General features: G+C 37.2%; 1 protein-coding gene across 31 annotated transcripts in view; it reads right to left on the minus strand.

Moving 5' to 3' along the window:
- Positions 1-24582, minus strand: part of MEF2C (myocyte enhancer factor 2C) — a 166263-nt gene that overhangs the window by 20433 nt on the left and 121248 nt on the right. For 21 of the 31 annotated variants that reach the window (XM_054555216.2, XM_063723971.1, XM_054555217.2 and 18 more), the window contains 3 exon segments: positions 19346-19489; positions 9957-10143; positions 7202-7249 (listed from right to left, as the gene is read on the minus strand). In XM_054555216.2, coding sequence (XP_054411191.1) covers positions 7202-7249; positions 9957-10143; positions 19346-19489 — 379 coding nt within the window. 31 annotated transcript variants of the gene reach the window in all.

Here is a 24582-nt window from a genome sequence, read left to right on the forward strand (position 1 = left end):
TTGATTGTTATGTAAATTAATGTTATAATGTTTGAATATGTAAACTGGCCATAGATTTAGTTTTCTCTTACTACTATATTATAATGTTCTATATTAGTATAGCAGAGCTTTTTCCTCCTTATACTTTAAATATAACATAATCGGTTCTTTATAATAACTGGAGGTGGTGGGTGGACTCTAAGATCAAGAAATTGTAAAAAGAAGGCATAATGTCTAGTAAAGTAGATAAACTTAAATATTGAGTTCAGTTAAAACAATTGAAATGGAGCAATAATAAATAAACAGTGAATACTTAGCACCTTTTGGACGTATCTGTTGGTTATAAATTTAAACTGTTTATCCAAGGTTCTTGGTACAATACTTAAGTTTAACATAGCTAATGATCTTTCAAATATGATACTGTATCATGACTAAATACTCTTTGGATTGAAATTCAACTGAAACATACTATGTAAGTGTAACTGCAAAATTTAAGTGATTGGCAAAGGTTTGTCTAAAAACAGCAGATTATACTCTTGGCTGACAGCCTTGAAGCACCGAGTGAGAAAGTCCCTGGTAAGTAAAAAACTGATTTCCAAAAGAGGGGGTTTTTAACCAAATCCCCCCTTCAGCATCTGCTCTCTACTGATGCACAATGTCACATCACTGATGATTATGAAAAAAGCTTTCCTTTCTGTGTTATCTCCAAATAAAATCTTATCGTGATGCCAAAGATAGGGAAGAGGAACCTAATAGGTGTATAAAGAAAAAAGACTGCTTTGAGAAAAAAAGACAAATTCTGAATAAAACTAGTATTTCAGGGGGAAATATTAACCGCTTGAATTTAATATTAAAAACAACCAAGGTTTTATTATCCTTCACACTATTAGGTTAAATCAATGGGATATGAGTAAAGAAAGAAATCTTCACAGTACTTTACTGTATATATAGAAGGATAGAGGATGAAAAGGATACAATTTGTGAAGTCAGAAATCAGGATAAACAAAGGGCTCTACAATCTGCTAAAACACTCTCTAGGAAGTTATAACCTAAAATTTTCTTTTTTTCCTCTGGAAATCAAACTCCTTAAGAATGAAGTCAAACCAAAGGGGTCGAAGGCATATTTTACAACATCCTGACTTAACCTGTAACATTTTTCATTTGTCTTGTCTTTGACCTGCCTTTCCCACTTCAACATGAGCCCCTAGAGAATGGTATCAAGGTACTGGTTTATCTATAATTTGCCTGGTTTTGTATATGGAAAGTGAACACTGATTTTCTTGGCAGTAGCTGCATACCACATGCTGTGGCTATCTAATTTGAGGACTAGGTTTTTTTTTTTTCCCCCTTTAATCGTGATAAACTTGGTTTGGGTTAAAAATATCACTGTTACTTAATTTCATAAATAATAATAATAAAGCAATGCCGTTAGTTATTTACTTATGTTTTTGGTGAACTCCCAAGGTAAAACTGCAAATGAATTCAGAATTTTTAATTCAGAACAATTAAAACTAATGGAACAACACTTTCAAAACAGAACCCAACTATTAACCTAGATTTTTTTCATTTGCTGCTTAATAATATTTTTAAAATAATATAAAAATTGTTCCTTTATACTAACAATTCATTTTCTTATTTGAGGGTAATTAAGTATCTTTCTTCCTTTCTTGAATATTGCAATCTTAAGTTATGTTTTCCTGGGCAACAAAAAATGCAGACTTGTTAAAGCCAATCTTCAATCTTTTAAACTAAATTTTTAACCACTTCACTGATATTTTAAGTCACTAAGTAAGAATTGCAGAGAAGTCTTTCTGGCCAATAAGAAAGTCAGCCAAGAAATTTTTGATAAGTATTCTTGAAAACAAATACTTGCAAAACAATGGTACTGGTACAGAAAAATTAAGCATTGTCTGACCTTTCCTCTTTCCGCTTAGTTCTATTTTGTAATATGTTAAGTTTTTTCTTTTTCAATGCTAGATGAATTACAAAAATATAAGCAAAATTTTATGATTATATTATCATAAAACATTGCGTGTAAACGGATTGTAAAAATATTTGTTTCTTATCTCCAATCTGAGTAAGTACTAAGTTCAAAGGTGCCAAGTCATGACCTAAGGTCTTGCTAGATGGAGTCTTTCCAGAGTCTGGAAATCAAATCTCCTATTCACTGCTCAATATTTGTCCACGGCAGTACACTGCCACCATCAACTCTCCACGTATTTAGCTGACATAAATTAAGCATTCCAGAAGTGACAATGCTTGATAACCAAATGCATAAAATAGTAAACAATTAAGAATCAAAATAAGAAAACAGCTGTTAGTTTCTTTTTATATAAAATTATATCTAATTTACAATAAATGCCAATTAAAATTATTAACCAATATACATAAATCTCCTTTGCCTTACTGTCAAATAGCTATGTAGATTGTAAAATTATCTTAAATGTTTAAAGGAATTCCTAAAGGTTTTTCGTTTCTTTTTTCTCTTTCTTTTTTTGATCTCAACTATGAATCAATAACTCCTTGAGCATACTGGTCCTTTCTACTCAATAAAAGGCAATCGTATTATCAAAGTGAAAACAAAGGATACTAACAGGATAGTGAATAATCCAACACAAGGCATTGCTGTGCTAATGGTTATTTCCATTAAATCTAATGACTACAAAACAACCGAACTTGATCTTACCATCATCAATAACCACTCAGATTAGCATGTTAAAAGCGTTAATGTGGTCGGGCATGGTGGCTCACGCCTGTAATCCCAGCACTTTGGGAGGTCGAGGTGGGCGGATTGCCTGAGCTCAGGAGTTTGTGACCAGCCTGGACAACGGGTGAAACCCCATCTCTACTAAAATACAAAATATTAGCTGGGCATGGCAGCGTGCACCTGTAGTCCCAGCTACTCGGGAGGCTGAGGCAGGAGAGTTGCTTGAACCCAGGAGGTAGAGGTTGCAGTGAGCTGAGATCACGCCACTGCACTCCAGCTTGGGTGACAGAACAAGACTCCATCTCAAAAAAAAAAAAAGTTTTAATGTACAGAGTTATGACAAAATGTTATTTTAAAAGCAGTGACTTTTCATTTAGGTTGTTGAGAGGAAAGAATTAAGTAGTGGATGAATAACCATCAACTGAAACCTTAGAAAAGTCACTGTTACTAACTAATGTATTATAATGACTTGCTGTATATTTCTCTTATACCAAGAGTACAACTCCACCCTGCTACTTCTTTATTACCTTTTGCCTTCATCTTTGAAAGTATTTCAAGTTAAGTGATGATAAGAAGTTGTATTAAGAAGTGATTTGTGATGGTCTGAGACACCAACCCACATTTCATTTACTTCTATATGTCAGCTCTTCAGGTTTTCCATTAAGAATATTAGAGGAGTTCATGAAACTTTGCTTTATTGGCCCAGGGTACTCAGCCATTTAATCAAATAGTTAATTAAACATTCGTTGTATGATGTTTCAGAAGAATACGTTATTTTTGTGAGTTACAGATCAAGGGTATATCTTTTTTTATTGAAAATTACATACTTTCTTTGAAATGTTCCTTCTGGTTTACATCAACACTATTAAAACTTTATGGCTAGAAGATCCATTTTTCCCTTACTCAGCTAACAAACATTTACCGAGTATCTGCTGTGTGCTAACGCTTATGTGTTAAACTAGGAATACAAACTGAATAAGAAACAGTTTGCCTCCACAGAGCTGAGCGTCCTAGAGAGCTGTGCCCAGATGTTGCAATCGTAATGCAATGAGAAATGTAATGTTGGTACAGGCTACTATGTAAGCACAGGACAGAGGTGCATAACTTCTCTGTTAGAGTCAGGAAAGGCTTTTCTCAAATGGCTGAACTGAATTCTGTGGGATGACAAAGAGTGCTCAGTAGCATGAAGCAGAAGAAGGAAAGGCGTGCTAGGAGTGCATAGGTAAGAGCAAGTGGCTGTGACATTGCCAAGTGGCGGCACAGTGTAGCAATTAAGAGCACACACTCTGAGGCCCGGTGCAGAGGCTCACGCCTGTAATCCTAGCACTTTGAGAAGCCAAGGAGAGAGAATTGCTTGAATCCAGGAGTTCAAGACCAGCCTGAAAACCATAGCAAGACCCCATCTCTATAGGGAGAAAAATTAAAAAATTAGCCAGGTATGGTGGTGCATGCCTGTGGTCCCAGCTACTCAGTAGGCTGAGGGAGGTGGACTGCTTGAGACCAGGAGGTTGAGGCTGCAGTGAGCCTAGATCGCACCACTGCACTCCAACCTGGGTGACAGAGCAAGACACTATCTCAAAACACACACATATAAACACACAGTATGGGACCTAACTGCCTGGGCTCCTCCTTGGGCAATTACTTAATTTCCCTGTGCCTCAGTTTCCCAATCTGTAGAAAGGGCATAATGTGAACACTTACTTTAAACGACTATTATAAGAATGATACTTTTTGTAGAGTGCACAGTAAGAGCAGTTTAAATGTCTACTATTAGTAGAGTTGGAGGGCCGGGTTCTTGATGGCAGTGGCAGAAGGGAAGAAGGTTAAGGCTGGAGAGTAGGAATGGGCCCAGGGATAAGATGTTCACGGTTAATTTTGAAAGAGAAGCCATAACTGGATTTTTGACATGTGAATGATGACCTACAGTTAGCTTAAGGTTTTAAGAAAGAACAAGCAGTCCTGGGGAGACTGGAGCAGGATGCAGTATAAAGCAGGGAGATGAATTAGGATATTCTAAAAACTTACCGGATGATGGTATGATGAGAAAAGGATGGCTCAGGCACTGGATGGGAAAGATGCTACACTTTATGATAAAACTGAGCTGAAAAAAAGCATGCTTACCTTTTTGGTCTTTTAGTATTTACAGGCACATAATAAATGTTCAATTTACTTCCTTGGCTCATGAGACTCTCCCTCCCCCTCACCTTTCTTTTTTTTTTTTACAGTGAGATGACTTGATTTTGAAAAAAACTGCAGCTGCTAAAAAGTAACGTAATTGCAGTCTCGCCACTTGGCCTCAAGAGTTTTAAACTTTATCTGAAACCTTGAATTTCAATGATAATATGCAAAATTTGGAAGCTGTATTTTGGCCTTTTTGCTTTGGTTTTCTTCTCTGAAAATGTAGCAACATTCTGGCTGGCCTTGTTTTCCTCTGGTGTTATGTGATTCTCTAACATCAGCACAGATATATTCAGCCTGACATATGATACTGGTTGGCATGAGAAAGAAGGGGAAGATGGCTGAGTTTATGAGTAGGACATGACAGCTAAGCTTGAGACTAACTGGCATCTGCAACAGGTGTTCCTTGGGACCAGAGTTAGAAAGGGCTTCTTCCTCTATTTTTAAAATATGTGTAACACTTTCACAGCTATATAGAAACTGTGAAAACTACATGCTCGTACCTATAAGATGCAATCAAGATATAATATTTATTATCACCAGGGTGGAGTAATTCAGTGTCTTTCTTTTTGTTTTCTTCTATTTCTGAATTAGAAGATTCTCATGCCTATGGTAGAGGTTCTGAGGTAAGAGGATGAATTTGCTAAGTGCATAAGATTTTGTTAGTTCAATGATACTATATCCTACATGTGTCAAACTTTTATGCCTACAGGATTGAGAGTCTTCTCTATCCCTAGAGGATCATTAAACTTAGCCAACTGTCTGGGAATTGACAATGACAGAATAATTGAACAACCAAACACTTTTTATTTTCAATATACGATTCCAAAGCATTCTAGCTATTAAGTAGTAACAAGCCACTTGCATCAAAGCTGAGCAGGCCTTGTTTTCCTCCACATTTTTTTTTTTTTTTTTTTTTTTTACTACTTTTAATGACTTTCAGAACCACTACTAGCTGTTTTCCATAATAGCAAGCAAACCGGTGCAGTGAGATATTAGGTAAAACATCATAACATCTAAACCATTTTTCTTATATTATATCTTGGTCTTTGTGACCACCCAATTCTCAGTCCTTGCCATTCTTTCTAATCATAGTGTTTGGCAGAGACTTGGATCCAAGAAACATTGGTCTGGATTTGATCTGGTTCTCTCATTTTGAGGCTACAAACCACAAAGTATTTTTTGAGGGAAAAAATTTCATTTCCATGTCCAGCAAAATACTACGTGAGTTTACACACTAATTTGACTTGACCTAATTTTCAAAACATATATAAAATAGGAAGCTAGTGTTATTCATCTTGTTTGCTAATCACTGTGTAGGTCTAATACTTTTTCTTCATTATTCAGTGAATTAGTGAAGAGCCAGCATCAGAATAGAGAAACTCTACCCTCAAATAGATATATTTATAAAAATGTATTTGTAAACCAATTTTCTTTATCTTCTTTCTTATAATTAGCAGGCTATTCTACTTGACCCTGGCAAAATATTTTAATTAGGCTATCCATGGCTATTTCAATAAACTTTATTTTTTTTGACATTTCAAACATAACCTTGTGTCATTCATGCCTGCCTCCTACTATTTTAAATGTATAGCATGTTCCAGCTGCAGAAATTACCATGGTTACTTGTTATGCCAATAGTGAACTGCAGTTGGCATTTGAAAGTATTGTGCTATCTTGCCTCTGCATTGAAAATGACATCGATACCTCAATAATCTCAATATTACGAATTAACACGGAAACCTGGAGAAAAGTGACTGAGACAATTATTGGTCACAGTGTAAGAAGTTCTTAGCTGAAATATATTTTAGGGTCTTTTTGGGATGCATTAAATTCATGTTCTCTAAGAGCTCATTTTAATGCCAATGTGATTTTATTTTATTAACAGTATTGTTGAATGATTAAAATCTTAACCCTTCCTTTCCTTTATGTACTCTCCTTTAGAAAGGCACAGAAGTTCAATACTTCTTTGGGTGGAAAATGATTTACATTTAATGTGAAATGATTAACAGAGAACACAAAAAGTATGGTTTGCTAAAGGTACGCTTGTGTCCAAGGATGGTATCCAGGATTAAGTTGATTGGATCAGAGCCCTTCATTCTCTGCTGACCAGTTGAAGCTTTATTAAGGAAGGTTCTAGTTAATAAATAGTTTTCTTCTAAGTTACTATTTAACCACTCCTGCTTCAGAAAAGTGCTTTAAAAATTCTTGGTGTCATTTTTCCATGCCTCTCACAGATCTCTTAACTTTATTTGTTCAAAAGACTTTGTCCTGCAAATCACCTAGTAGAAGAACTCAGAACAATGATACATACTGCAGTACGGAGTCTGGGCTTACCTGCACTGGTGCCTGCACCAGATGTGAGGTCTCCACCCATCAGACCACCTATGGATTAAAGAGGAAGATCAAAACGAGAAAGGCTAAAGGCCCACAGAACAAAACACTTTACCTTCAGCAACCTCAGTATTTTGTCCTCTTGCAATAGTCATAAACTTGTAAAGTACAACCCAAGTCAGATGGCTGACATTTGTTTTATTGTGCCATGCTGTGCTCAAACGTTAAAAATACATTCAATCACTGACATTTTGCAGAATCTTTTTTCTAAGAAAGTTACATTTAAAAAAATCCAGTCTTTGGTCTCTGCATTTTTATTATTTCTAAGTCTAGGTTTTCCCTAAGCAGATGTTTTATAGAAAGTGAAAGAAAGAGTAAGGTCTACTACATGCTCAGATGACCTCACATTTGATGTTTAGTTCTTTGTAAATATGTTTTATGCCATTAATTTTGTGCAATGTAAATTGTCCAGAAATTTGATCGTTTCATGAATCTACCCACATTTACTACTCAAATCTTATTGACTGACACAATGAAACAAATTTTTCACTGGCCACAAATTAAGAAACATATGCTTATTCACTGCTAACTTTAGAAAGTATGTTAAAATTTGGCAATGTTTATTTATGAGAGTCAAGACGTTTCAATAAGATATTGAACATAAAAATTACTTTTAGTTTTGGGCCTGGTGTGGTGGCTCATGCCTGTAATCCCAGAACTTTGGGAGGCCAAGGCAGGCGGATCACGAGGTCAGGAGATAGAGACCATCCTGGCTAACACGGTGAAACCCTGTCTCTACTAAAAATACAAAAAATTAGCCGGGCGTGGTGGCGGGCACCTGTGGTCCCAGCTACTCGGGAGGCTGAGGCAGGACAACGGCCTGAACCCGGGAGGCAGAGCTTGCAGTGAGCCGAGATGGCGCCACTGCACTCCAGCCTGGGCGACACAGTGAGACTCCATCTCAAAAAAAAAAAAAAATTACTTTTAGTTTTGAAAAAAACAAGATTCAGCCAAAAGAAGAATAGTGAGAATATCATCTAGATTTTCTAATTGCCTCTAAGTGATACTCTATAATTATTAGTTGGTTCAGGTTTTGGAATTAAAAGAAAACGTTTGTTTATATATATACATATATATACACTTTTTTTTTTTTTTTTTTTTTTGAGACAGAGCTTGCTCTGTTGCCCGGGCTGGAGTATAGTGGCAGGAATATGGCTCACTGCAGCCTCAACCTCCCAGGCTCAAGTGGTCCTCACACCCCAGCCTCTCGAGTAGCTGGGACCACATACACAAGCCACCATACCTAGTTAATTAAAAAAAAAAAATGTTTGTAGAGATGGGGTCTCTCTATGTTGCCCAGGCTGGTCTTGAATTCCTGGGCTCAAGCAATCCTCCCACCTCAGCCTCCTAAAGTGTTGAGATTACAGGCGTGACCCACCGCATCTGGCCTTCATTACAGTTTAAGCAAATGTTTATTATTTCCAATCAGATACTATTTTGGAAATACAGTATCAAATTCAAAAAAATGAGCATGAGTTTATCAAATAGGAAAGCGAACTGCATTCAAGTGTGATCTGAAAGGAATACATGTGGTTACTGAAAATTCATATGAAAATTTTCAAGTATATTCAAAAGTCAAGAGAATGGCTCAATGAAGTCCTTTGTATACATTTCCCAAACTCAAGATTTATTAAAATTTTTTATTTGGATGAATTTAATTGTATTTTCTATATAAAGCTTCTGTAACAAAAATAGTAATACATGTTTGGTTCTAATTGTAAGGCAGATATATAAGTATTCTACAGGAAAATTCCTCCATGAATAAACTACTTTCATACAGCTATGTGTATGTAAGATACATTAAAAATTTCCTATGGAGTACTTTTAAAAATATGAAATGCAATATATAATGGTTTGCTGTATGTGACTTAGAAATACAATTATTTTTCATGCTGCTTCTGGAAATATAAAGGAATAATTTTGTTTTATTCAATATGCATTGACTTGGTTCCTACTGTTAGTTTAGCAAATCAAGAGAACATTCTTCCATTAAATGTTCTTTAAATCCAGTATCAAAATAGACATATATTAAATACAATTCATTATAATGTATTTTGATTGTTCTAAGTACTAAGAATGGATGAACTTTTTCTGAGCAATAATTTATTTTTCTCTTGGACACTGTGAATTGAACAACAGCAAGTAAAAGTGCAAAGACAAATTTGTGGCAGGTGTACATGTGTTTAATTAACTTCATTTCTGACTCAGCTTTGTTTTTATTTCACATGGCTTACAAATGATGCTATCTGATCATATTTCCTTTCTGCCTAAGTCCTTTGTGGGATAAGTTACTGTATGATAAATACTATCACAGAACACAGGGGAAGGTTTCACAGAAGTGGTAGCTTGGCCAGGAGGAAGAGGGAAAATGGCATTTTAGGCAGGGAGGACGAGCAGAAGTAAAAGTGTGGAGAAAGGATATCTGACATCCTGTTTGAGAGTATGTGGTTAAAATATAGCCACAGGAGGAGATAAGTGACAGAATGAAAAAGATAAACGGCAGATTATGAAAGATTTTGAAAAACATACTAGAGTTTAGGCTCTATCATGCAGGAGACCTAGCTCCGGGGTGAATGGTAAGCCATGAAGGAGAGTAAGTGGAAAACCAGAAAACATCTCGTAGATAAAGCAGTGTTGGCTTTGCCGAAAATGGTTCCTTCCAACTATTTGTTAGCATTACATCCTTATGAGGACATACCTGTGTTACCTGCACTTGGAGGTCGATGTGTTACACCAGGAGACATACTATTCCTCTGCAGAGAAGGGTGAGCCAGTGGCAAAAGGTTGGGGTTTCCCAGTGAGCTGACAGGGTTGCTGTACACCAAACTGTTGTGGCTGGACACTGGGATGGAGACTGGCATCTCGAAGTTGGGAGGTGGAACAGCCTGCAAGAACAGAAAACAAAACATAGGTAAAAGAAAAGAATTAATAACAGAAGCTCTTCAAGACAGACAGCCCTTATTTTTCCAAGAAAAATTCTACATTCCAAACTACTTTGTGTCTAGAAGACCATTAAGAAGAGCTCTCCAGACGTTCAGATCATAAATTGATTTCTTAAATGTGCTTAGAACTCCTTCTTTGCAACCATTAAAAAACGTTTCACTTTTGTTTAAAACAAAGCCCCATTTCATTAGACTCCATTGTCTTTGGATTCCATTCTATTAAGTAGTAATTGTTCATTTGTGATATCTGAATCTGGTGCCAGAAATGACTGCAAGATCAAAGGTGCCTGATTGTGATGACTTCACAGAGAAAAAGGATTAAAATGCAAACCGAAGCCTTTGATTTAATTGCTTATTGAAGCATATTTATGTAGAAGTTTAATGATAGAAAATCATCTCCAAGCATGTGCATAGCACATATACCTTAATTACCATTTTTTAAAGTCTGTGTTTTAAAAGTAACTCTAAAGATAATAGGCATTTTAACATATAGGATTCAACAGAGCATGTATCATTCAATAATTCACATTTTAAAGTGATAATTCAGAAAACACTGTGCTTCATATTTTGGTATGTACTGCCACAGACAAATGGCAAGACCTGTATCTCAACTGTAAAAGTTGGCAAATATTTAGTGAACTGAAGCTGCGTGGATGTCTAATTAGATTAATCCAGGTTTCAATGATTGATTTTTGAGTAATTATTTTGTCAATTTAAGCAAAATCATGTTTATGTTTCTGCTGTACTAACTAGATGAACATAGGAACATAATTGTAGCTACATTTTTTTTAAGCATTACAAGTAAAAATACTCTTTGAATATAATGCCAGAGAACTCATATGGTATCAAAGCATATGGCATTCTTAACATAAAATGGACATATATATGGAATAGGATTTATAGAAGGCATTAAGGCATTCCCTTGGGGGTTCTCAATAGGTTATTGTGCAAATTTAAATGCATATGTGCATGAGGCTCAGTTGGTTGGTTTTTTTGGTCCCATTTTGTTTTTACTATTGTTTTCCCTTAGTGCTAACATCCACTTTCTGTTACTGTTTGGTTGGCTGGCCTACATCATACATCTTGCTGTGTAATATTTCTCTGTTTATCTTGGTGATGATCACAATACTTTTCTTTGTTTATGTTTATGCTCCCTTATTATTTATTTCCCATTTTTCTTTTCTTCCATGTTCTGGACATGTCAATCTTGACAACAGCAAATGCTTTACATTCAAAACTCTTTTCTTTCACACATCTTTGATTTTTCATTAGTATTTTATTTTATATTTACTTTTATTATTATTATCATTTTTAGACAGAGTCTCACTCTGTTGCTTAGGCTGGAGTGCAGTGGTGCCATCTCTGCTCACTGCAACCTCTGCCTATCTAGTTCAAGTGATTCTCCTGCTTCTGCCTCCCAAGTAGTGGTCGGCACATGCCACCACGCCCAGCTATTTTTTTGTATTTTTAGTAGAGATGGGGTTTTGCCATGTTGCCCAGGCTGGTCTTGAACTCCTGAGCTCAGGTGATCCGCCCACCTCGGCCTCCCAAAGTACTGGGATTACAGGCATGAGCTACTGCATCTGGCCCAGTCTGTCATTGTTTTAGAGGGAAATGAAAATGTTCAAGTGATATAAGTAATATGGTCAGTCTTTATTAGGCTTTATCTACAGTAAACACGGGAAATAATTTTTGGATAAACATCATGACATAATGGAATATAAATGTTTGATAAGACATCAAATAATGAATTTAGCCTTACATGTCCAGCCCCCTTTTAACAACAAAAAATCAGCATATACTGTAAAGTCAAAGTCTATAGCATGAATAAAATATTGTATTTCTTCATTAAAAGGCCAAATAAGGATTGCTCTAGCATACCCAAGAAAACAAAGTAAAGTGATTCTATTAGGTATATTCTCCATTTGCTCCATCCAGACCCACCCTCTAGCCCCTTCACTGTACTGTGTGCCCAGGAGCTGACCCTCCAGACTGCATCAACCAGGCTCTCCTGCCCTCTGGCTTCCCACTGGTCAGTGGAGGAGGCACCAGCAATAGCACAGACAGCAGGAGGGGAGTGAAGTCAGGGTATTTTTTTATAGTGGCATCATCCTTGCTGGGCCACATGCTGGCTGAGGCTGCGTTTCTCTAGCGAAGACCTCATCTCTTTTTGAGTTGTTCTCTCCTATACACATAGATCTTGCTGTGATCTGGTACTTTTCCCCTCCACTTACTCTTTCAGGCCTAGAGATAGGAACAACTTCTAGGTTGCAAGCCCTAATGTACTTCATTATTCTCTCAGGTTTCCCTTAACTCTACCCATCTGTAAACAGTCCTTTTAACAAATTCTCTTCAATTACCCTTTAGAGTTTGCCATCTGTTTCCTGCTGCAACCTTGGGCCATAATAGTAACTCTCTAGATCTAGAACACTGGTACTCTACAGGGGTGGGACTGTCTCCTTAGGGAGCATTTTGGAAATTTGTTGGACTGTCTTTGGGTATCAAAATGACTGGAGGGTGTGACTATTACGCTGGCTCAAGCAGTGCCATCTCTTGCCTAGATAACTGCAGTCACGTCCTAACAGATTTACCTGCTCTGGTCCTTGCCATCCTTTGTATTTTCAAACCAGAAATTAGATTGACCCTTTAAAAGCTTAAGTCATGCCAACACTCCTCTGCTCAAAACCCTGTGAGGGCTCTCATCTTAGAATAAAAACTCAAGATGAGAGTTTTTTTCTTCCAAGGGTCCACAGGCCCTATTAAGTTCTAGCTTTTGCCAACCTCTGTTATCTCATCTCCTAACACCTTCTGCCTCCCTGCCTCATTTCCATGATGAACTGCATCACCTCCTTCAAGTCTCTGCTTAAAATCTGGCCTTCTCTTGGAAGCCCACCCTGGCCACCCTATTTAATCCTGCAATTTGTCCTGTCCCTTGCCCATATCCTGATCTCTTTCTCCTGCTCTTCTTTCCCCTTGGTTATAAAATCATTTATGATGTTGGTTAAACAGTGCCCTTTTGCTGTGAGGCAATGCAGAGCCCACTCTACTTCTTATTATACGAACTTAATATTTTTCTTCAAAGGAGAATTTTTAGGAAGACACTCTACTGACACAAAAGTAAAGCTTCTATTTACTATATATTACTCATTGAGCAGGCACTGTGCTGTATAGTTGACATACATGATATGATTTAACCCTTTAAACATCCCTTGACCATAGATATAATTCTTTCCTTTTCAAATTGGTAAGTTTAAGTAAGTGACCCAAGGTCATCTAACTAGTGACTGAGTCTGTTGCTTTTGCTACCAAAACACTATGCAATACAGTATAAGTTTTTGGATAGAAATAAAATGCTGTAGTCAGAAATCATTCTGTTAAGTGAATCAGGGCTAGATATTAGCAGCTTATCATCTTTGGACCACATAAATAATAAACTAAATGGGTTCTCATGAAATGTGGGTGAGTATCTACACTGGAGTGTCTGAGGTTTTAGGAAAAAATAAATCTTAAAGATTCCCCTTTTCCATATTTGCTTAGAGTTGGTATTTAAAACCATCTCTGGGCTACAAATGTTTTAATTTGAATTCACTGTTACTACTTCTAAATGTTTAACTGTTACTAGGTATCTAAGGATCTGCTATAAAACTATATCTTCCCTGAGTATGCTATAGAATGTTGGTTGTATCTCATTAGAGAGCAAAGCCCATATCCCCTCACCCTTGAGTGATTATATGCACATCCAAAATAAAGAGGATTATTAATAATTATGTAATGAGTTCAGGACCATCCAAACAACCAGGTCAGTGAAAGTCATTCTACTCCTTCCTTCCTCTGACTATTATCCCCAAGAATTAATTCTTCAGTTTCTAGAATTCTGGATCAGAAACAACTGGGTGATAATGATTATTATAAAACTACTTTGTGATTGGCTAAGCAGTCAAATATAATTATGGTATCAGAGTATAGTTGAAAATTTCAAAATTTATAAAATATACCAAGATCATTTGTATTCTATTAATCTTTTGCTTTGTTTCCTTATCTGTATCAAGAACTACCTATAATAATTTTTTAAAATTTTATTTTATTTTAGATACATGTGCATGTTTGTTACATGGATATATTGCATACTGGTGGGGACTGGATTTCTAGTGTACCCATTACCCAAATAGTGAACATTGTACCTAAGAGCTAATTTTTCAAACTTCACCCCGCCCTGCTACCTTCCCCCTTTTGGAGTCCCCAGTGTCTATTATTTCCATCTTTATGTCCATGTGTACCCATTGTTTAGCTCCCAATTCTAAGTGAGAACATACGGTATTAGATTTTCTGTTTCTGAGTTAAAGGAACTATCTATAATAATTTTGAAAGCAAATTATAAGCTTAAAAATGAGCACACTGAGAAGATATTTTAGAGAATCAGAATAAACACTAGCCTTTCTATCAGAAATCTCAGTTACAGTCCAGGTTATGTAATAAATTGCCATTTAATCAGGCAGGTCATTTAATCTCCCTTGACCTTGATTTCCTTATCTAAGTCAGGAAATGGTTGTATCCATGAAGAGATGGAGCTGCTCTAAACATTTTAGGGAATGCAAATGCTATAATCACATATAAATATTTCCAGGAAATTGGCATTATTATTTTTCTCCTTGACTTTTCAAAATTAGGAAACTTGAAAGCATCTACATTTAAACAATTTTTTTTTGTCTAAAAAATGAACACCAAAAAGTAGTTAAAAACACCAAACTTGCAAAGACTTCAGGGCCAGGCTCCAACTTTTACAAACACTCAAGATAGGAAGAAAGAGAGAATTTGGGGTGATTAAATAAAATGCTGTCAGCAGAACTGGCTATGTAATTTGCAGGGCCCAGTGCACAACGAAAATGTGGGGGCCCTTTTTAAAAAAGCATTAAGAACTTCAAGACAATGACAGCAGAGTATTTAACCAAGTGCAGCCCTATGAGAACAGGGCCAAGTCGAGGGCCCATGAAGCCGGTCCCAGCTTTGAAGGACACAGACATGACAGCTAAAAAACTTTTAGCTTCTATCCCTGAACAAAGTGATGATGGTTATTGTAGTGAGTCATAATCGGAAAAGTATCTGAACTCTTATCCAAAACCCACTATTTTCCCAAACTTACCACAAGGAAAAGTCCAATAAAAAAAATCAAATAAAATAGTTAAAGTAAAATATTTTTAGTTAATGGGTCCTCTTTTATTTAATGTGAATGATTGAACTGAATCTTCCCCCCACCCTTTTTTTTTTTTGCCACTAATGACACCTTTAAATTTTGATTAACCATTACCAGCTGCTGGGCCCTAGTAGAGGAAAAAAAAAAAATCATACAACTCTGATGACTTGTGAGTACCAATGCTGGTTATCTAAATTCCCTCAAGGCTGCCTGACAAGTCTATCATGGACTTGTTCATTCCCTCTCCATCTCCTATTCCTCATGATGTCTAACTTCTCGGTCCTTTTTCAATCACCTGCTTCCCCCTTCCCTAATTAACTACAGAAGCTAAACTAAATATATTAAAAAACAAAACAGCCAGGCGTGGAGGCTCACACCTGTAATCCCAGCACTTTGGGAGGCCGAGGCGGGCGGATCACTTGAGGTCAGGAGTTCCAGAACAGCCTGGCCAACATGGTGAAACTCCATCTCTACTAAAAATACAAAAACTAGCCAGACCTGGTGGCAGGCACCTGTAGTCCCAGCTACTTGGGAGGCTAAGGCAGGAGAATCACTTGAACCTGGGAGGCGGAGGTTGAGGGGAGCCAGGATCACGCCACTGCACTCTATCCTGAGGCACGGGGTGAGACCCCGTCTCAAAAAATAAAAAATAAAAATAAAATAGAGGTCATTATATGGTCACCTACTCAGCGCAATTCTACCCAGCTACCACCTTAGCTACACCTGGCTCCATCTGTAACGCCGTCTTGTTTAGGTCCCATCCTCCTTCCCCTCCTTGAGAAGCTTTGCCATTTTATATCCATTGTACCTGTATGTTCAATCTTTTCCTTCCTCCAAGCACTTCTCCTCTGCATGTAAATAATCTCAAGTGCTTTCATTTTAACTCCTCCCTTGATCCTACATACATTATTTCCCTCTCTTCACAGCCCGTTATTTTGAAGAAATTATATACTGTTTCTTTCCACTTCCTCCCTTCCCTTTTACTCTCAACCAACTTGCACCCGCCTCTCATTCATTCAGCCCCTTTCCTAATTTCTGCTGGTTCCTCAGACGGAGGTGTTTTCTCTTGCTGTGAAGCCCAGCATGAACTATGGCAAACCCAGCATGAGGAAATGCTGGTCGACACAGTTCCAAATCACCCATGAATTATTTTATGTAATTGAGGAATATGGGCATAAATTATAGTATACCAACAGGTGACTGCAATATTAAATTTTCTGTTTTAAAAGGGAAACTCTTCAAACTGGGTCTTCGAAATAGAAAAACAGTCTTGTAATGTTTTTAAAGAGGTGGAGACACTCTCTACATACAAAGGGCAGAGTGTCCTTGCCCTGCTGTAAATGTTTTAGCAGCTGTGGAAACTTTCAACAAAATTGACTTCCAGCAACTCAGAGCGATGTGCAAAAACTGGGCTTTTCATCGTGAAGACTGAAGCACTTACTAAAGAGATGGAGACTCTGTGGCATAGCTCGGAGCTGGGTGGCTCCTTCTCACAGCTCTGCCCATAAACTCTAATGTGGTTTTTCAGCCCCTACCACACACCACTGCACCCCTTAAGAAATCACGTATCTTGATTTTGAACTCTTTACGTAACAGGCTGAAATCCTGTGAGGGAATCCAGGTGTGTATCGCATGTCTCTCTCCCTAAAGTACGAGAAAAAAGATCCAATGTGCATTCTCCCAGAACTTTAGGGGTTAAAACTCCACCTATATGATCGCCTCCATTGAGTGATCAGCAGTACTGCATATATCTGTCTTTATTCCAACTGTGCAGGGAATTCTTACTATCTGACACACCTAAGGTACTCTGCCTTAACATCCTACACTTAACAAACCTTAGTGCACAGCTGCTCCACACCAATGTATTATATAGCAAGAGAAACTCAGACCAAAAGAACTAAAAATTGGCCCAAATGGCATGGCGCAGTGGCTCACGGCTGTAATCCCAGCACTTTGGGAGGCCCAGGCACGTGGATCACCTAAGGTCAGGAGTTTGAGACCAGCCTGACCAGCGTGGAGAAATTCCATCTCTACTAAAAATACAAAATTAGCCGGGTGTGGTGGCACATGCTTGTAATCCTAGCTACTCGGGAGGCTGAGGCAGGAGAATTGCTTGAACCCGGCAAGCAGAGGTTGCGGTGAGCGGAGATCGTGCCATTGCACTCCAGCCTGGGCAACAAGAGTGAAACTCCGTCTCAAAAAATAAATAAATAAATAAATGAATAAAAACAAAAATTGGCCCAAATGAGCCACTTCTTTTTTTCTTCTGGGCAAAATAAAATACCAATGGATATTTTATCATTTAATAATTCTGGACACAACAAGTATGCATGGCTGCATATAATACTAAATACTCCATTTCATAAAGTGCCCACTATGAATGTGTGCATATAATAGTCAGTTTTATGAAACCCTTAAGAATTTACAGCACTTAGCTTTCCTTCATGATACAGTGTATTAATAATTCTGATTCAACAAAAGTTCTACTGCTGACATTTCATTTAACAAAAGAAGCAGACAGGTATTTATGAGGATAGAAATTTTAATATGCACACATTTTGTTTTAAAATAAGTTTTAAAGTGTTCAATTTAATTCAATTCAGGTTTGAGTGTGTAGCTACTATGGTAAAGTATTAATGTATTAATTTATCTTGTGAGTGCAGTTGTGAATTTGGCCTCGAGCTTTGTCCCTACATATCTGCACTTGTAATCACCAAAACATATTTTCACTTCAGTGTCTCTCAATTCTCAGGTTTAGGCTGTTTTGCTAACTTACAAAAAATGAAATTTTTTCAAAAGGAACTGATTGCCTACTGAGGAGCTTGTATACAATTAAGGTTCAGACACTAACACTGGTTATTCAGAAGGTATGTGAGCCTTGGGTTTCACCCCTTTAAGCCACAAAATTAACATTATTTGATTGATGACAGAATTTAATAAAAAGTATGTACTTTCCTCCTGTATATGTGGACAACAAAATAATACATGCAGTTATTTCTCTTAAATATCTGGCAAGGCATATGATTGACTGTTAGAATTTTTTTCATTTGGTTAAAACAAAAATTAGCCAAATGTTAAAGCATGGAAAATGTTGGTGGCAAAGCGGATAATATTCTGATAAAGCTTTAAAATCACCCCAGCACACAAACATGTTGAAATCTTACCATTAGGTTTCATGCAGTCTGTTCCCTGCAGCGAGCATTAGCTTTAACCCTTCAGTGCTGTTGTTGAATTTCATGTATGGGGAGAGGGGCTGAAGTTTTATTCAGAAATCAGCTTTTATTTAGGTGATGATTGTCAGTTTACATGAAAGCATTGCTAACCCACTTGTGTATCTGCTCTCAGCAAACAACGTATAATCTACGTATTTTATAGCAATTCTCAAAAATTGCTTGGAAATTCTCAAAAATTCTCAAAAATTGCTTGGAAGGAGGTTCCAGTGTTTTACTTGTGTATTGTGATTTGCACGGACTGTGTGTTTAAAAGATTGTGTAAATTTAGGGTGTGTCTCATAAATCTTTCTCTTCCTGCTGTGAACTGTTCTACCTCAGAATGAACTTTTCAATGGCAACTCTGTTAGATTACATAATCTCAGCATCCTGTAGGGTTTGCTTTCTAAATGAGCTGCCCGTGGGATGAGATGGCTATTTATCTGTTTGACTTTCTGAAGAGTCTTAGAGAAAGCCATCACTGAGCGGGTTAAGGTATGTTACTGCAGCAGTTATCAGCAGACCAGCCATCTACCTTTGGTACTTACAGGAATTTTATGACTCTTGATCATATTATCAAATTCTTCATTAATTTTTTTGTATTTTTCTTCAGTGCGTGGGGTGAGTGCATAAGAGGAGTCAGGATCGGGGCTTTCACAGCCTTTGTTTTCTTTCTTGTTCAATGCCTGCCAGGTTCAGAGAAATATCAAGAGTAAAAAAAATGAAGGGTGTTCTGAGTACTTACACACAATCTTTGCCTGCTGATCATTAGATCAATATCTTCGTTAATTTTCCTGTACTTGTCCTCAGACTCAGGGCTGTGACCTACGGAATCGTCTGCATCGGGGTCTGGGCTGTCACAGCCATTAAGGCCCTTCTTTCTCAACGTCTGAAATACATAATTTGGAAAGTTCAAACCTAGACAAAGGCTGTAAGAGACATTCAGGGGCATTAAAGACGTTCAAGCTGTCCAGTATTTCAGGTTATTACACATGCTTTATTCTATTAGGGAAGAGAAACCACAGATGAAAACTGAGTCATTTCAATCGAGTGCTCATCAGCAGTTTAAAAAAATAAAAGCGAAAGATTCCTCTTGCAACTAAATTCAGTCAATGAACAGAGGGTATAAGGACTCAAGTTTCATGATACAGAATTCATACGTGCTTCAAATATCTAGTGAGCGACAATTACAGCAGAATACAATTAAGGTGGCAAATTGCAACACTCTTTTCCCACAGAAAAATCAGAAATCAGGACGTTACACAATGATTTCCGAACCTGTGATGATGACAAAAGCAGAAATATTGGAAACAGATCCAAGTGTGAATTTAAACTAATGGTTGGCATTAGTGGTGTCCTGTCCCCACAGCCTCCACTTCTGATGTACTTGACAGCTAAAGGGTGTAAGAGAACACAGCTAATATCCCCACCAAGCATCAGTGAAGAATGCTCAGACGCTGTGCTTATATGGAGAACTACTTTTGTTTGTTAGGGTTCTATATATGTGAAAATCTTATCAAAATTTATAATACTGAGAAGGTCTCTTCCTAAACACAGGTGGAAAGAAAAGTGAAAACAGCTGAGCTGAGTAAGGAAGATGAAGAACACTGAAAACAGGTAACCAAGTCAAAAACTACCAAACTAGCAAGTGTTCCTCCTAGTTTTTCAGCTGAGTAGGAATCACCCTGAGACTGACACATGAAAGTAAAAAGTCAGTGCCTCATCTTGAACCTCCTGTCTCCTGGATGTGGGTCTGGTCTGGTCTCAGCTGTCACAGAAGAATAAATACCAATGTAACATTGTAACAGAAAAAGTATAAGTTAGGAGTCCTGAGTTTTACTTGGTTTTTTAAATTTGAGACAGGATCTTGCTCTGTCACCCAGGCTGGAGTACAGTGGAGCGATCTCGGCTCACTACAACCTCTGCCTTCTGGATTCAAGTGATTCTCCTGCCTCAGCCTTCTGAGTGGCTGGGTACATCACCAAGCCCAGCTAATTTCTGTATATTTAGTAGGGAACGGGTTTCTCCATGTTGGCCAGGTTGGTCTCAAACTCCTTGCCTCATGTGATCTGCCTGCCTCAGCCTCCCAAAGTGCTGGGATTACAGGCTGAGCTACCACACCCTGGCCTGCTTTTTTTTTTTTTTTTTTTTTACGAATGGTTGTCAACTTAATTGTATACAATTCGATTTACAGAGATAATGTTATGTTTTTAGAGATCATAAAACTTCTGATTAATCATACAGTTTGTCATGTTAATTATTAATAGACTAGCAACATTTCTGAATTTTCCTGGTACCACCAAGATCTGTTATAAAGAGATGCATACCTAAGTGTCTCTCATTAATGGAAAGTTCAGCAGAGCTCATCTTTATTAAAGACAGAATTCACATACAAATAAAGCAAAAGCTGCGACATCAAGCTAAGGAATTCAAAGCTGAGATAACACCCCATCTTTAATTCATGCAATTGGGGAAAATAAATAAAACAACATGAGTTAAAAAAGGGGGTGTCAGTCTTAAAAATCTAAACTCCTTGGCTCTTATCAATGTGTAACAATATTTAAATGTGTAACATTATAATGTGTAACATTATTTAAAATTAGTTTCTGAGGCACTGAATATTTTCACTTAAAATAAAAAATCAAGAAAGCTATCATTTCTAATATATCTGGGATACACAGTGGCTCTGTAAATATTTATTAATGTTATAGTGGTATAATATAACAAATAAACATATGGTTACAGCTTATTATGTGGTAAAATGTTTGAATATTAAAATGAATATTTTGACACAGTATGATAAAATATACATTTACAATCATGGGGAATTTATAATTGGTGGGGCCACCTGTCCCCTTATCGTGGATCTACAGGCATCATTTTTCACTCATAACAAGTACTTTTAGAGACTTTCTACAATAATACTATAAAGAACATCACAATACATTAGAATAATAATTTTATTTACTAACTTAACTTCCTGTGCTTCATACTCTTTTCTTATTATCCCAACCACAAAAACATTCTTCTGGCTGATAACTGTTGTATTATGATGTGTTTCTGCTTTGATCTCTGCATATCTTTGAGCTTTTAAGAATACTTTCTGAGTGTTTTTGCATTATATTCCACATATTTTTGATTAGAATTCATTTGTATAGAGAAAAATAGGTAAGATCAAGAAAATATTATTTGATATTTTTCAAAAGTTATCTATAAGACATGTTAAAAATATTCTTTCTTTTTTTTTTTTTTGAGTCAGAGTCTTGCTCTGTTGCCCAGGCTGGAATGCAGTGTGGCGTGGACATAGCTTACTGCAGCCTCCACGTCATAGGCCCAGGCAATCCTTCCAACTCAGCCTCCTGGGCAGTTGGTACTACAGGTGTGTGCCACCACACCTGGTTAAAAATTATTTTTGTAGAATCAGGGTCTCATTATGTTGTCCAGGCTGCTCTTGAACTCCTAGACTCAAGTGATGCTCCTGCCTTAGCTTCCCAAAATGCTGGGATTACAGGCATGAGCCATGGCACCCTGCCAATAATTTTCTTATATAAACCTTTAATTTAAAGCCTTCCATAATGTTAATTTGTAGTCTTATCCAGGCAGTAGATTTTTCAGTGTGCACCCACATCTTTTAACCAATAAATCTTATTGTAAAAATTATAGTTGTTTTGATACGCAGATTTCTGACAACAGAACGCAAGGGTGAGGAGAGGCCTATCAACTGTCATTACAATCCATCTGGCACATACATGTGTGCTAAATATTCTCACAGAGCTTTCAGGGGGTAGATATTGTGTTTGGTTTATAAAAATTCAAAAATCAATTACACTTTGTTGAAAGATCTCCACAAATATTAACCCATTATCTCTCACAAGTCTTCCATGAAGAGATTAGGTAAACCTATGCCAGGTCTCAAACCCATATGGCCAAGCATGATGGCCCAAGGTCAGTCAACGAGTATTTGCCTCCTGCCTGGAGACAGTGTGGGGCCTGACTTTCCCCTGCCCGTTTTCCCACACGTGTGAAGTGATGAGTGCAGACTGGATCTCTCTCACGCATATGTAACTATAGTAGTACACTGGACACTGAAATAAATGAAGTAGAAATTGTCCGGGCGTGGTGGCTCTCGCCTGTAATCCCAGCACTTTGGGAGGCCGAGGCAGGCAGATCATGTGGTCAGGAGTTTGAGCCAAGCCTGGCCAGCATGGTGAAACCTGTCTCTACCAAAAATACAAAAAATTAGCTGTGCATGGTGGCGCATGCCTGTAGTCGCAGCTACTTGGGAGGCTGACACAGGAAAATCACTTGAACCCGGGAGCCAGAGGTTGCAGTGAGCCGAGATCACACCACTGCACTTCAGCCTGGGAAACGGAGTGAGACTCCATCTCAAACAAACAAACAAACAAACAAAGAAGTAGAAATTAAAAAAATTAGGCTGAGGGAAAATTTCAAGTATGAAAATATGGCTAAAATACTGATTTTCTTAGATGTCACATTTTAGTCAAGAGTTGGAATGCATATTGGTCAATAAAACACATCAGTTCATGAATGAAAAAAACCAATTAAGTCAGTGGCTCACTTTGTACCTGAAGAATTATATAAACTATTAAACAAACAAGACAGGTGGCATGGAGTCACAAAGGAAATGGCAGTGATGAGGAGAAGGAAAAACGTGGCTCATTTTCTCCCAATACATTCTTCTTGTATCTGACTACATTAACTTGCTATGAATATCACCCGAATCTAAGTAATGATTCAAGTTAAATTGTGTTATTTAAAAAAGAGCATTTTGAGATATACAAACACAAAGCTGAAGAGCAAATTAATATTGAGTTCCAAATTCCCATAATCACATAACCAGAAAGAACATTGAAAAAAATGTTCAAAAATATTATCCTCAGCTGAGTGCTTGTATAACACATTTCTGCCAAGAACAAATGATTATGGTGGAATTATAAAGCTCTGAAAATGGAAGTGATGGCACAAACTTGAATATCATAGTGTGAATGTGGAACTATAAGAGCAGTTTTATCTTTATTATATTAAAAATCTACAGCTGTTTAATGATAACAAAAGAATTTCTGTTAGATTCAGCCAAGTCTGTCTTTATCACAGTAATGAATAGTCGATATGAACGAAAGGGCTGACTAAATGGATAAATAAGCATTATTCCTTCAGGCCCTTTTCTAGCAAAATCAAAATCTCTGCTGTTGGCCTTTGAAAGCTTCTCTGATCTTTTACAAGTGTCACTGGTCAGGTAATGTAGGTACTTTAATTGTTATTCTTTTACAGGGGCTGGAAGTCGTAGATGTATATACTGTCTCTCAGCTGACTGACTACGTTTTGAAAAGATTTATTCATGTATGTCAAGATAAGGCAAGAGATTTCCTAAAACCACCAGCTTCTCTCCTTACGTATCTGAAGAAACTCTTTCCTCAGAGAACTCAAGTAAATCTTGAGCAAGCCTGTATACTGAAGTCAGCTTTCCACGTCAGAGTGACACTGTTGAGGTAGATCCATCAACTACAGAGGCTTCTGGGATATTTTCACAAGACAGCGATTGTCATACTGTGAGCTGAGAACAGCCGTTTCCTAGAGGAGTAATTAGATTGACAGAAGGTGACATATTCCAAGCAATAAATGGGAGAAAGAGTCCAGACAGGTAATCCAAAAACCACGTGGAATCTTTCCTCCCAGACATGTGGACATATGGACCCGCATTATTCCATTTACTCATCGGAAAAACTTGAAATACGTACAAACTGATGATGATAGGTGACAGGTGCTTCAAAAATTCTAATGAAATAGAATTTCATTAGGGGAACAGATTCTATTTCGTTACTGAAAGGAATATAAATGAAAAAGAATGCTACATGGAGCTCTCATTTCTTGTTTTAGGCATTATGTTATCAACTAGAAAATCCTTTTCCTATGCGGTGATTAAAACTGATTTTTCCCTTCTTAAATACTATTTTGTTATTT

This window comes from Pongo abelii, chromosome 4 (genome assembly GCF_028885655.2).
Source record: "Pongo abelii isolate AG06213 chromosome 4, NHGRI_mPonAbe1-v2.0_pri, whole genome shotgun sequence".
NCBI classification, from domain to species: Eukaryota; Metazoa; Chordata; class Mammalia; order Primates; family Hominidae; genus Pongo; species Pongo abelii.